General features: G+C 38.2%; 2 protein-coding genes across 3 annotated transcripts in view; both read left to right on the forward strand.

Annotated features, from left to right (window-relative positions):
- Positions 1-15,545, forward strand: part of STXBP6 (syntaxin binding protein 6) — a 300,438-nt gene that overhangs the window by 192,833 nt on the left and 92,060 nt on the right. The window lies entirely within an intron of this gene.
- Positions 12,343-13,879, forward strand: LOC126001051 (outer mitochondrial transmembrane helix translocase-like). The gene is given in 2 exon segments (XM_049768224.1): positions 12,343-13,388; positions 13,614-13,879. Coding segments are annotated over 2 exon segments (1,086 nt in total). The 5' UTR covers positions 12,343-12,394; the 3' UTR covers positions 13,706-13,879.

Consider the following 15,545-nt stretch of genomic DNA (forward strand, 5'->3'; position numbering starts at 1 on the left):
AGGCAATCTCCTGATGTTACTGTGGCAGTACACCTCATTTTTTACTTAGTTCTCTGGTTTAGTTTGAGAGTTGCATTGGAAGATTAATCTCAAATCTGTTTCTTTATCCCTTCTTGTGATTATTCATTGATTAGAAGAAATAATGTCTACTAAAACTAGTCAGCATGAATTCTGTTTTTACAACAGACCCTGGTCAGCATGGTATTTCTGATTTTTTTTCCCTTTGATTTCTTTTTCACTTTTTTCTGTCTTCGAACTACTTTTGTGGAGATATGAGGGGGGTACATTCTGGAGTACTTGCAGGCCACTTCCAGTGCTGTGTTTTAAAACAGGGGCACCATCCATTATTGGAAATTAAACCCAAGGCTCCTACTTGCAAAGCATCCTATACAGTCCTTGATCTATTGTCCCAGTTTGTTTTTTTTTTTAATTGTTTCAAGTTCTACACTTGAGTGAGTTCAGGTGTTTACATACACACACATATAAGCAAGTACACTTTTCCTCCACTAAATGCTCCAGTCTTACAATATTGTGTGGAGTAGATAAGCTTCTATTATATTTTTAAGGATATTGATTAATGGAAGATTTTAAAAATATTTCTTCTTGGGGCCAAAGCAGTAGGGTATTTGTCTTGCACGTGGCTGACCTAGGACAAATTGAGGTTCAGTCTCCTGGCATCCCATATAGTTCCCCCAAACCAGGAACGATTTCTAGGCACAGAGCCAGGAGTAACCCCTGAGTGTCAATGGGTGTGGCCCCAAAACAAACAAAAATATTTCTTCTTGAATTGCTTGTGTTACATTTTTATGTTTGAGTCTAGCCTTGACTCTTTTACTCTACAGTCTCGGTTTGTATTTCTTGTCTTTCTTCCTGAAAAGTTGATTAAAAGCCCTGAGCACATAACTGAGCAGTATTACCTGTGTGTTTCCCAGTGAGACAATATGGCTATGCTGTGTACTAGAAGGAAGGCTTGATATTAGCACTTCATGAGTTTCCTTTTTGTTCAGATTAGAAACCCCCAAAAAGGATACCTTAGTCATTTGACTGACTATAGAGTATGTGCTAGTTGCTGCAGACCCAGGACTTAAGTATAAAGGAAGAAATTGGTATTTTGACATAAGCATTGGAATATTTTCTGGAGAAAAATCAGCCACAACTATGTATTCAGTACATTGCCCTGCTCTGTCTAGTAGATAGAGGTTAGACTAATCAGCCCCTGTCTCTATGAGAAAGATGATAGGATATCAAAATTCTGCTTGTATGAACTGTCAACCATTCTTTCTGTCTTAGCTTATATCCTGGCCTCTGCTTTCAAAGGTACCTGATACCTTAAAGTCCATCTTTCAGTTTTATAATCCTATAAATTGAGCAGCTGTTAACTTTTTATTCCCTCTACCAACTTAAGTTTTAGGACCACTGACCACCATTTGCTTTCTGACTTGAAACGTTTTGTTGATATATATGCTCTCATTTTCATTCTCTTTGTGCATTTGCTTTTAGGCATATGTCAACTTAAATCTTTACTGTCAATTTAGTTAGGCCGAAGAAAGACTGTAAGTAAAGGGATGTGTGTCCCATGAATAGCTAAAGCAATCCTTGGGAAAAAGAATATGGGAGGCATTACTTTCCCCAATTTTAAACTGTATTACAAAACAATAGTTATCAAAACAGCATGGTATTGGAATAAAGACAGATGCTCAGAGCAGTGGAATAGGCTTGAGTATTCATAGAATATTCCCCAGACATACAATCATTTAATTTTTGATAAAGGGGCAAGAAATCCTAAATAGAGCAAGGAAAGCCTCTTCAACAAGTAGTGTTGGCACAACTGTTTAACCACTTGCAAAAAAAAGCAAAGTCAGACCCCCAGCTTACACCATGTACAAAGATAAAATCCAAATGGATTAAACACTTTGATATCAGAACTGAAACCATAAGGTATATAGAACAACATGTAGATAAACTCTCCATGACACTAAGACTAAAGACATCGTCAAGGAGGAAACAGCACTCTCCAAACAAGTGGTAGCAGAGATAAACTAATGGGAATATTTTAAGATGAGAAGCTTCTGCACCTCAAAGGAAATTAAAGCCTAGGATACAAAAGCCACCCACTGAATGGGAGAAATTATTTACCCAATACCCATCAGATAAGGGGCTAATATTCAAAATATACAAGGCACTGTCAGAACTTCACAAGAAAAAAAAATCTAATCCCATCAAAAAATGGGGAGAAGAAATAAACAGACACTTTGTCAAAGAAGAAATACAAATTGCCAAAAGACACATGAAAAAATGTTCCTCATCATTAATCATAAGGGAGATGCAAATCAAAACAACAATGAGGTATCATCACACACCACAGAGACTGGCACATATCACAAAGAACAAGAACAATCAGAACTGGAGGGGATGTGGAGAGAAAGGAACTCTCATTCACTGTTGATGGGAATGCCGTCTAGTCTAGCCTTTATAAAAAACAATATGAAGATTCCTCAAAAAACTGGAAATTGAACTCCCATATGATCCAGTTATACCACTCCTAGGGATATACCTGAGGAACACAAAAATACAATTCAAAAATTCGTTGCTCACACAAGTATAAATTGCAGCACTATATACAATAGCCAGACTTTGATACATACACAAACACACACACACACACATACACACACACAATGGAATATTATGCAGCTGAAGTCATGAAATTTTCCTATACATGGATGTACGTGGAATCTATTATGCTGAGTGAAATAAGTCAGAGAGAGAGAGATAGACACAGAATAGTATCACTCATATATGGGTTTTAAGAAAATAAAAGACATTTTTGTAATAATTCTCAGAGACAGTAGAGATGGGGGCTGGAAGGTCCAGCTTACGAGATGATGCTCACCACCAAGAGTGATGAGTGCAGTTAGAGAAATGACTGCCTGACAACTAATATAACAATGTGAATGAATGAGGGAAGTAGAAAGCCTGTCTCAAATACAGGCTGGGGAGATACAGAGGTGGGAGATTTGGGGCATTGGTGATGGAATGTCGCACTGGTGAAGGGGGGTGTTTTTTATATGACTGAAACCCAACTACAATCATGTTTGTAATCCAACTGTATAAATAAAGACATTAATAAACAGGTGTGTGTGTGTGTGTGTGTGTGTGTGTGTGTGTGTGTGTGTGTGTGTGTGTGTTTGAGTAGGAGTAACTTCTCTTTTTTTTTTCTTGGTTTTTGGGTCATACCCGCCAGTGCTCAGGGGTTACTCCTGGCTCTACACTCAGAAATTGCTCCTGGCAGGCTTGGAAGACCATATGGGATGCCAGAATTTGAATTACCAATCTTCTGCATGTGAGACAAACACTTTACCCTTCATGCTATCTCTCCGGCCCCAGGAGTAACTTTTCTATGACTCATGAGAACACAAAAGTATTATATATTACCTAGTATATGGATTTCTATATTTATTATATTGTAGTATATGTAATATCTATTTTTAAACTATGCTATTAAGCTTAATTGAATGTGTCTGTGTTTGAACTTAGAGGTAGACAATAGAAAATAGCTTAAAGACACATACTTTGTGTCCTAAAATGTTCACAGCTTTCTTTCATTTAGTACTAATAGGATTTGCTTTAAAATAAAGTATCCCCAAAGATTTTTTTCATAATGTTTTGTATATATTTAATAAGAAACATTTATAGTCAACATTTCTGCCTCGTGTCCCCAGTGTAGGAAAAAGAGTGTTTTTGGGTTTTCTTTTTTTGATGTTTTTTGTCACTGGGATTTATATTTGCCATGCAAACAACATGCTTTTTGGCATTTATAGCTACGGAGTTGTGGCAAATCATTTCTGATTTGCTTGAGTTTAGTAAAACCTTCCACATCAGCACATTCTCTCTGTTCTTCATTTCTGGTGCCTACAGCAAAGATTTAATAAGTCTGTTTGCAAAACAAGAAAGGAAAAAGGTAATGGCTCAATGGAAAGCCCATTAATGTTTCAGACCACTGGCTATTGAATCCAAATATAGATTTTAGGAAGGACAAAACTCAAAGGAGAAGAGTGAATTTCCTCTAAAGTATAAGCCTTTTCATTTTTGCTGTGAAAAGAGATTAAAATTGAGCCACATAAGGGAAAAAATTTAATAGTGACAAGATGCTTTAAGTATTATGTTTAGTTTTTCACCAAAATTTCTTAGTTTCTCTTAATAATAAATTAACAAGCTTATCTTTTTTTGTTTTGGTTGGGTGTCACACCTAGCAATGCTCAGAGATTACTTCTGGTTAAGCGCTCAGAAATTGCTCCTGCCTTGGGAGCACCATATGGGACGCTGGTGGATCGAACCACAGTACTTCCTTGGCTTGCACTTGCAAGGCAGGTACCTTACCTCTAGCGCCACCTCACTGGCCCCAGAGGTTACTCTTGATTGTGTTTAAGAATCTATCTTGGAGGGCTCAGGGGGCTCTATGGGATGTTCAGGATTGAACCCAGGTAGGCATATACACAAGGCAAGCAACTTATAGATAGAGATAGAGAATAAATATTTAAAAGTGAAATAGAGGGGCCGGGCGGTGGCGCAAGAGGTAAGGTGCCTGCCTTGCCTGCGCTAGCCTTGGACGGACCTCGGTTCGATCCCCTGGTGTCCCATATGGTCCCCCAAGCCAGGAGCAACTTCTGAGCGCATAGCCAGGAGTAACCCCTGAGCATCAACGGGTGTGGCCCAAAAACCAAAAAAAAAAAAAAAAGTGAAATAGAAAGTCAAAAAAGTATACTGAATTATTGACAATATCATCAAAATTTCAGGGTAAGATATGAATTGTTAATGGGTTTTAGATAGTTCAACATGGCAGACCTTACACTAAAAGTCAATAAATACAGTCTTCGTTTTGATTCTTATAATAAGTAGGATCTGCATTTACGATTATTTCTTGTTTTTCATGTAGCTAAAGTATCTCAATCAAAGTCACACTGCTAAGTGGTAGGTGAGAAACTTGGAACTGGATCTACATGGCTCCGAGAGGAGTTTTTAAATACTCTGCTAGATTTAAAAAACTAGCACAAACTGAAGATACTATCAAATAGTTAACTATCAAAAAGAGCTACTTCACTTCCTCTTTCTTTTTTGAACTCTATATAGGTCTATATAGTTAGAAAATTACTCAAGTTATATACAAAAAGTGGTTGTGAGACTATCTTCTCCTGTCTTGCCCAGTCTTCCAAGGAGTCAGAGTTGAGTGGTTGATGAGGGCTGAATCAATGAGTGATCATGAATTAATGATCCAGGTGGTTTAAAAGAAAATTTATAGACCAAGTTCAAATACTAGTAAATGAAAATAACTAGATGTTATTTTTAGGGATCTAAGAACCATCTTTATTTATAGACCAAGTTCAAATACTAGTAAATGAAAATAACTAGATGTTATTTTTAGGGATCTAAGAACCATCTTCATTTTATTTCTGTAAGGAGATTGAAAGGGTTTCTATCCTGAGGCAGCATTGTTTCCTGTCCCTAAGTAAATTCCAATAACATGAGAGCCACAGAGGAGATTAACATACCAATGCAATTTTGAAGATGCTTTTCAACTGTTAGCCTTTTTATTTTTAACCTAAAAACTTGGAGGTCTGGACTGGTGTGATAGCGCAGCAGTAGGCATTTGCCTTGCATGTGGCAGATCCAGGATGGACCTGGTTCTATCCCTGGTGTCCCATATAGTCCCCCTAGCCAGGAGCAATTTCTGAGTACATAGCCAGGAGTAACCCCTGAGTGTCACCAGTGTGCCCCCCCCCCAAATCTCCATAGATAGCACTTAAACTTATTATATAAGAAATAAAACTTCTGGGGCCAGAGCGGTGGCGCAAGCAGTAGGGCGCTTGCCTTATGTGTGCTAACCTAGGACGGATAGTGGTTCAATCCCCTGGAGTCCCATATGATCCAGAAAGCAAGGAGCGATTTCTGAGCACATAGCCAGGAGTAGACCCTGAGAGTCACTGGTTGTGGCCCAAAAACCAAAACAAACAAACAAACAAAACAAACAAAAAACCCTTGAAGGTTAAAAATATTTAAAGTGGGGTTGGAGCAATAGCAAAGTGGTAGGGCATTTGCCTTGCATGTGGCTGATCCAGGACGGACCTGGGTTCCATCCCTGGCTTCCCATATGGTCCCCCTGAGCCAGGAACAATTTCTGAGCACAGAGCCAGGAGTATCCCCTGAGTGTCATTGGGCAAGGCCCCAAAATCCCCCCGCCCCAATTTTTTTTTTTTTAAAGAAGATTCAGTTTGGGGCCGGAGAGATAGCAAGGAGGTAAGGCGTTTGCTTTTCATGTAGAACGATGGTGGTTCAAATCCCGGTATCCTATATGATCCCCCCTGCCTGCCAGGGGCGATTTCTGAGTGTAGAGCAAGGAGTAACCCCTAAGCGCTGCCGGATGTGACACAAAAACCAAAAAAAACAAACAAACAAAAAACAAGTTTCAGTTTGGACTGAACTAGCAAGAAGACAAACATCTGGGGCCAGAGAACTAGCATAGCAGTAGGGCATTTGCCTTGCATGCAGTCGACTCAGAACAGTGTTTCGAATCTTGGCATCCCATATGGTTCCCTAAGCCAGCCAGAAGCAATTTCTGAGTGCAGAACCAGAAGTATTCCTTGAGTGCCACTTGGTGTTACCTAAAAACAAACAAACAAACAAATAAATAAATAAATAAATAAATAAAAGAAGACAAACATCTGAGAAGATGAATCTTGTTCACTTGTTGGTTATACAGTGAAACTGCTCTTACTATTGGAGAAATTAGTACTTGATCAGTATGTCACCCACTCCCATTACCTCTATTACATCATAAACAGTAGTCTGGAATGATGTTTTCTGTAACCTTATTCATTGGAGGCATTTTGAGAGTTCTTTCTGTCTTTTCTGTCCCCGTCCTACCAGCCTTTGCACTTTGCTCTGCTCTGTGGACTTCAGATATTCCAAATATCAATTATAGAAAACAAATCCAGGACACTTATTTTGGAGGTAGAGAGGCTCATGAGAAAATGAAAATTTACCTTTACCAATGGCCTCTGAGTTGAGCTGAAAACATAATTCAAAAGGTTGAGGGTAACATTCCCACCACCAATTATGTAACATATGTTATGTAAGATTATAAGTATAATTTGAACTATACTAAATGTATTGACAAAGAATTATAGATACATGAACAATTGTGATGAATCTGTATGGAGATATTTTACTGCATTTTAAATGAGTGAAAAAACTTTGATCTACACTTTTTGATGTAATGATGTAATGAGATATGATGGAAGATGTGTATTTTAAAATATAAACATGTGCTTTTTATTAAAAAAAAATGTTGAGGGTAGGCCTGTGTTTGATGCCCAGAATCATATAGTCTCTGAGCACTGCTGAAGCAACTCCTGAGAATCATCAGGTCTAACTTAGGCTCACCACTATTACCCACTAAAAAGATAGCTGTTTTAGCAATATTTCTGCACAGAGAAAATAAATATTATGGGAGTCAGAGAGAGATAGCACAGTGGTAAAACATTTACCTTGCTTGTGGCTGACCTGGGACAGACACTGTTTGATTGCTGACACCCCTTATGGTCCCCCGAGTTTGCCAGGAGGAATTTCTGAGCACAAAGATAGGAGTAACCCCTTGCCGGGTGTGGCCCAAAACAATCAATCAATCAATCAAACCACTTAAAATATTATGGGAAGTTATAGTCCTCTAGATGTTCAGGGATTCTACACTAAATTTTATTTTTCCTTGAACAAGTAGGTTAAAGACATGTAACTTTTTCCTACTGAATGCACCTAATATTACATCTTACTTCATTTGAGGTAGCCCAAAAGCACTGAAAAAGAAAGCAGAACATTACTCTTGGAAATTCTCAGAATATATCTTCTTTACTTGATTTTCTCGCAAAACAGAAAGTGGATGTGCTTCCTTGTATCTTTTCTTTGCAGAACTTTACAAATATTTATTCTTAAAACTTTAGCCAGAAAGGCAGACCACATAAAGGTACAGAAAGGATTCATAAGATTCAGTATTTCGTATTAAGTACCTTTTAAGTATATATATATATATATATATATGTATGTATATATACATACATACATACATATAAATACAAAATTTATAAACACATTAGAATAAACTTTACAGATCCACAGGCATTACCAATGCTCACATACTTTTTTTTAGAAATTTAACATTGAAGACTGGTTTGTAATGAGAACTCAATTGGTGCCAATTGTGTGGATGTTGGGAAAAGGACAGAAAACTGTAGTCTTTGAAATGCCATGTGAGCCATTGTTGCCCACCTCTTACTTATTCTTGGCTCTAGTAGGCAAAGCTTTGTGGGTTTTACTGGTTTGGTTGTTCTATTTGTATGGTTACAATACATTTAATGCTTATAATCATTGCACCTTTACTAACACCAAAATGCTCCAAATCTATCACCATCCCATCTCACTGCAAGTCCAATTCCTCCTTCCACCCTGACTCTCACCCTCCTACTCCCAATGCTTGGCTATCTAAGAGGAGCTATATTAGAATCACCATCCTTTGGGAAATAAGCCAAGGAGAATTCTTTCAATGAGTCATTGAAATTTGGTTGATTCTTAAATAAAGGTATATATCAGTACTTTCTGTTCCTAAGATTTCATTATGAATGGAGGATGGGAGCCAATTACTATTGGCAGTCATTCCTTTAAATCATTATACCAAAAAATTTTAAATTATATTTTGTGACATAAATAGGCTTTAAACATGATTTTTTTTCTAGTATACTTCTTAAGGTGTTGATTAGTCTGCAACCAGCTTTATTTTATGCCATGTATGTTGCTGATGGATCCAAGAATCTCAATGGCTTTAGTGGAGCCTTTTTCAGCTGTGTTAGAAATGCCCAAAGATAACTAACAGCTACATGCTGAGAAGTGACTGTGTCTGGTTTTTAAGAATAGAGCCTTTAGTGAAACAAGATTAATTTCCCACCTCTCCCCTTTAAAGATAGCTTCTTATCAATTTTTTCAATTACCAGTTATTTAAGAGCTTGTATTGATTCAGGGGTAACGTGTCCTTGCATTTAGGCAAAGGCTTTTCCTTTCCATGTCCCCCATATTTTGCTGGCCTATGCAAACAATTGCCATTCTAACACCATTTTTACTGTATTTCTTTAACTTCTATCTTCTTAAAAAAAGAGAGAAGAAAAGTTTACTAATCATTCTGCTAGGCCTTTAATGAATTAATTGGTGATTCAATAATTTTCAAAAATATACTTGCTACTGAACTTTTTCTTTCTCTTCCATCTCTTTAGTTTTTCTATTATTTTAAATATCTGCCTATGTTCTTCCTGAAACAAATGTATTATGATAAATTGTGTCAAATATGTGATGTATTTTCTTTGAATAAATTAAAAATAGATAAAAAATAGAAAAGGAAAAGAAAAAAGAAAAAATTTGCGGGAACACAAAAGCAGACAGTGACCTAGTTGCCCAAGACTTCAGCTCTAAATTCTCTAGCCAATTTGAGAATTTCCTTTGTATTTTACCCCCATTTCCCTTTCATTTTTTTCTGTGAAAAAAAAATCATGTCAAAATAAAGTTATGGTTTTCTTTTCCAAAAAATAAATAAATAAAAGAGCTTGTATTGAGGGAAAATTCCAATTTCAAGCATTTTTATTTAAAAGACACTGTTTTTAATTTAATTTTAGTGAAACAATTGTGATTTACAGAGTCCTTCATAATTGAATTTCAGATATACAATGAGTCAAGGCCCTTCCCACCACCAGTATTAACCTCCCTCCACCAGTGGACCCAGAGTGCATCTTATACAACCATCCTTTGCTCCCTGGCCTGCCAGTGTAACAGACAAGGTTAGAGTTTAGATTGTTAAAGTTTAGGTTCCTTGATTCTATTATCATTGACTTTGGCTTGGATATTTAGTTCTGTCCTTATTTATTTCTCTGTCAGTGCATCCAAGACCACTGCCACATCCAAGGCCAGTGCATCCAAGCCCCAGCCTTTACTTATTCCTTTAGTCTTAGTTTTATAGAAAAATGTGGGAAAATGTGGTAAAATAAAGTAATCCAAAATAAGTGGAAGCAGAGATAAACAGATGGGAATATATTAAGCTGAGAAGCTTCGGCACCTCAAAAGAAATAGTGCCCAGGATACAAGAGTCACCCAATGAGTGTGAGAAACTATTCATTCAATACCCATCAGATAAGGGACTAATATCCAAAATATACAAGGCACTGATGTAACTTTACAAAAAAAAAAAAAAACTACTCAGTTGTGGTTGTCAAAATCAGTCCTCTGTAGTTAGAGATCTTGTTTTATGCACAGATCCTAGAACAAAGCCTAGAATAGATTCTTTATGATCCCAGAAAAAGTTCAGCTGAGTTGCAGTTGTTGCAGTTAGTCTTCTGTAATTAGTGATCTTGGTTTTTTTAACAGATCTTAGGACAGAGGGCCTTCGGAATTCATCTCACCGTTAGCTGATGATATAGGGCAACCTACCTATCTTGATCCAAGAAGATTGGAGATCTTGGCTCCCTTGGACCTCTTTTTTTTTTTTTTTTTTTTTTTGGTTTTTGGGCCACACCCAGTAACGCTCAGGGGTTACTCCTGGCTATGTGCTCAGAAGTTGCTCCTGGCTTGGGGGACCATATGGGACACCGGGGGATCGAACCGCGGTCCGTCCAAGGTTAGCGCAGGCAAGGCAGGCACCTTACCTTTAGCGCCACCGCCCGGCCCCTCCCTTGGACCTCTTGAGCACTACTTGGAAGCCCCCAAATTCTATAAATATTTAAAGAAATTTTCTAGGTATAGGAATGTATGAATAAAGTTAGATTTAAAATCCTAATCCAGAATATTTGTATATTTTCATATATAATTAAATATAATTGTTGGTATAAACATGTATATAATTTCTTAATTTTCTCTTCTAATAAACAAATGAAATGCTATCATTTTTGTAGTATATGATGGCATATCATTAAATTGCAACATTGAATAGCATTATAGTTTTATATAATATTCTATTATATGAAAATATACCAGAATGTGTTTAATCCCTTCTAGTTCAAAATAAAAGCTATTATTCATGTTTCATTAGTGTAAACAATGCCATGGCATCATTGCTTAGCCTTAAGATTAAAGCTTCATTCACATTCACAATTATTTCCTCGGGAGCCAGCTGAGTTATTTATCAAGTGGAACTGATTCTATATAAGGGATTTTCAAAAATAATTAAATTTAGAGTGGAGGGGTATGGGCTAAAGTAGGTGGAAAGTGGAGAAAGATCTGAGAAAAAAAGGGGGGGGAAGATCTGAGAAAAGGGCATAATGTCTGGGTGGGGAACTGGAAAAAATAACAGGACACGGCCTTATTGAGTTCTGCATGAAGCAGAATTCTAGAATCAGACAGAACAGGATTGTGCATGTAAGTGAACATTTTCTAGGTGATGACAATGATAAAGTTTAGGCATCATGAAGTTAATTTAGTGGGCTCTAGGTTCAGGAAATCTGGATATCACCTACATCTTCCTCTCTCCCTACTACCTTATAATACTGAATCCTCTAGAAACAAGAAGAGGGACAAGTATTTATAGGCTATGGCCTTAGCAGTGAACAACTTGTCATGAGCTAGGGTAAGATATGTCAGGAAGAGTATAGGGAATGGAACAGAAAAAAGTTATATACCTGTTTTGTAACTCTCAGCTCATAAGGCACCAAGTCGATTTTGGACAAATTGAAACAAACTTTCCCCAATATGGGTCATGTTCATTTTATCTGCACTAGACCCTCTGGTCCCTTCTGGCAAATACTATTTTCTACCCTGGTAATTTCACTTTGCTTGGTGATGACCACCACTATGCTTGCTTCTACAGCAATAAGGTTACCCAAACATGCCAGCTTGGATTATCAAGTGGCTCCTGCCTTTAGAGAATGTGGGTAAATTCCAACAGAGCTTTGAGTGATTATCTAGAGAGTTATTGGAAGTTGTATTTTCTTATTTGGATATGTGAATATCAACTCTCCATTCTGAACCTTTTGTTTAATTTCAAGCATGCTCTTGCTATGAAGTTTGGGTGTCTTTCTATGTTGTTTTGAATGCAAAGGCTCCAATATTTGATGTATTTTTTGTTTTTGAAGTCTGCTACCCAGTAAGGGATCTGGGTTTTTGTTTGTTTGGTTGTTTTTGTTTGTTTGTTTGTTTACCATAACTGGAGGAAGGTTCCTGTATCTGTAAACTGTAAACATAAACGTATCTGCTAACTAGAGCTCCGGCCACCCTCCTAGACCTTCAATTAAATTTCAAGAATTTATAGTTTCCTTGCTGGTGCTGCTGCTGCTACTTCTGCTGCTTTTCCTTTTCAGGGTTAACAATCAAGATGGTACATGCTGAAGCCTTTTCTCGTCCTATGAGTCGGAATGAAGTTGTTGGTTTAATTTTTTGTTTGATGATATTTGGTGCACTAACATACTTTACAATCAAGTAGATGGTAGACACAATTGATCCAACCAGAAAGCAAAAAGTAGAAGCTCAGAAACAGGCAGAAAAGCTAATGAAGCAAATTGGTGTGAAAAATGTTAAGCTTTCAGAATATGAAATGAGTATTGCTGCCCATTTGGTAGACCCTCTTAACATGCATGTTACTTGGAGTGATATTGCAGGTCTAGGCGATGTTATTACAGATCTGAAAGACACAGTTATCTTGCCTATCAAAAAGAAGCACTTGTTTGAAAATTCCAGGCTTTTGCAGCCTCCAAAAGGTGTTTTTCTCTATAGGCCTCCAGGCTGTGGTAAAACTTTGATTGCCAAGGCTACCGACAAAGAAGCAGGTTGTCAATTTATTAACCTTTAGCCTTCAACACTGACCGATAAGTGGTATGGAGAATCTCAGAAATTAGCTGCTGCTCTTTTCTCCCTTGCCATAAAGTTGCAGCCTTCCATCATCTTTATAGATGAAATTGACTCCTTTCTACAAAACCGTTCAAGTTCTGACCATGAAGCCACAGCCATGATGAAAGCTCAGTTTATGAGTCTCTGGGATGGGTTGGATACCGATCATAGCTGCCAGGTTATAGTGATGGGAGCTACTAACCGTCCTCAGGATCTTGACTCAGCTATTATGAGAAGAATGCCCACAAGATTTCATATCAATCAGCCGGCTCTAAAGCAAAGAGAAGCAATCCTCAAACTTATCTTGAAAAATGAAAATGTGGACAGACATGTGGACTTGTTGGAAGTTGCCCAGGAAACTGATGGGTTTTCAGGAAGTGATCTCAAAGAGATGTGTCGTGATGCTGCTCTTCTCTGTGTGAGGGAGTATGTCAATTCTGCATCAGAAGAAAGCCACGATGAAGATGAAATTCAGGGGGTTGGAGAGATAGCATGGAGGTAAGGCATTTGCCTTTCATGCAGGAGGTCATCGGTTCGAATCCCAGCGTCCCATATGGTCCCCCGTGCCTGCCAGGAGTAATTTCTGAGCCTGGAGCCAGGAATAACTCCTGAGCACTGCCAAGTGTGACCCAAAAACCACATACACACACACACACACACACACACACACACACACACACAAAAGATGAAATTCGGCCTGTGCTGTTAACAACAGGACCTGCATCGGGCAATTGAAAAGATGAAGAAGTCGAAGGATGCAGCATTTCAGAATGTTTTAACACATGTTTGTTTAGATTAAGAGTAAAGATCATCTGTACAGTTCACTATGGCCCAGTTTGATGTGCCCTCTTGTCAGTGCAAGTAGAATCAAGGAAGTGTCGTTTCAGCAGTGAGGGAGTCATGTTTGACACTGGTTTTGTGCTCTGAATTCTAAGTTATTGAGATACAGTTATATAAATGGTGTTACTACTGTCAAAAAAAAAAAAGAAATTATAGTTTCAAAGAAGAGCACAGCTTCTGGATTTGACCCTTCAGTGCATGAACCCAACACTAAACACAGCCTGACCTTTCCTTTACCTTTCTGTTCAGAATAGGTAGAAATATCCAGCAAGTCCTCAGCTCTAGTTGCAGCAGCACATGCTGAGTGAGGAGTATGAAGAAGCAACACATGCTGAGTTTGATGTGTGAGGAAGATGAGCAAAGGAAAGGAATGTAATAACATCTATCTCCAGACAAAAGACATTTGACTATTGTTAGTTAGTTTGGGAACTCTCGCAGCAGATGAGAAAACACCCTTTTAATGGCTGAATATGGAAAAGCTTATATAATGTGACTCATGTAACATTTCAGAATTGGAACTGCCCACATTCTACTTTGCTAAATCCTCTGCATCCCCCATTCTCAGCCCAACCACACACTCTTGTTTTCTTTTAAGGACTGGGATTATACAGAATTAGATCTATCAGAATTGTTGGTTTGTGATGCATTCTCTCCATTGAGCAATCTCATCATCATGCCCTCTTTTTATATGTTTGATCATTTTTTAATTTTTTTTTCTATTCATAGAGGGCATCTGCTACCAGATTTTTACTTTTATGTCTGCCCTTACCTTTCACTTTCATGAAGAGTCCAAATTCCCAACACCAGATGGCCAGGGAGCAGTCAACTCTGCACTTCAGCTAAAGATCTGAGCCTGGAATGTGCACTGTGGCCCTATCACTTCATCCATCCTCCCCCATCTACAGACCTCCTCCCTCTTCCTCAACACTTCCAATCCAATCTCCTTCCCTATGCACAGTGAACACAAAGCCTTTGCTAGGACAAGCCTTAGTGGCTCCAGTTCCAGAGTAAATTTGTAAACCTCACCTCCAACCCCAGAGAATAGGAATGGGAATAAGTTTACATTCTTTGGGAACATTTGAGAATCTTTGATCATGTTCCTAGCCACTGCATGAGTTTGTTTGTTTGTTTTTTTTTTTCCTCCAAGTGTCAGAAACAAATTCCTAATGGGGGGCCTAGTACTGGAGGCTTTCCGCCAGCTTCCCTGGGGACTGTTGTAAACAATATACTGAATTCGTAAGTCTGTTTTTTTTTTTTTTCCTGAGTGTTTTTTTCTGTTCTTTTAGTGCAAGACAACTTGGATCCCAGTGAAGAGAGAAGACGAATGTCTGTTCAATGATTATTTCTTGGTCCTTGGCACAGCCAGACCCTTCTCGAAAGGGTGGAAACAGCCCCCTTATTATGGTTGCTCTACACCCAGCAGAGTCACCAAGAGGATTAAAGGGCACCAGAAACCATAGTTAAAGGAGGCTGTGAGCAGGGCAACAGACACTAGCTCATAGTAGTGGTTCACTGCCCTGCAACTGTTTGAGCAAAGGAAAGGAATGTAATGACATCTATCTCCAGACAAAAGACATTTGACTATTGTTAGTTAGTTTGGGAACTCTCACAGCAGATTCACTGCCCTGCAACTGTTTGAGAATCATTATCTCTCCTGGACGTTTTATTGTTTATAGGGGCAGTTTCCACCAACCTAGACCCTATTTCTGTTTAGCAAAAAGCTTGCTTGGAGCTAAGAGAAAGAGAGACTACATAGAGTGGGAGAAAATGGGTTTTGTCACATTTATATGTAGTCTTGC

The sequence above is a fragment of the Suncus etruscus genome, chromosome 2, assembly GCF_024139225.1.
Source record: "Suncus etruscus isolate mSunEtr1 chromosome 2, mSunEtr1.pri.cur, whole genome shotgun sequence".
Classification (NCBI taxonomy): domain Eukaryota; kingdom Metazoa; phylum Chordata; class Mammalia; order Eulipotyphla; family Soricidae; genus Suncus; species Suncus etruscus.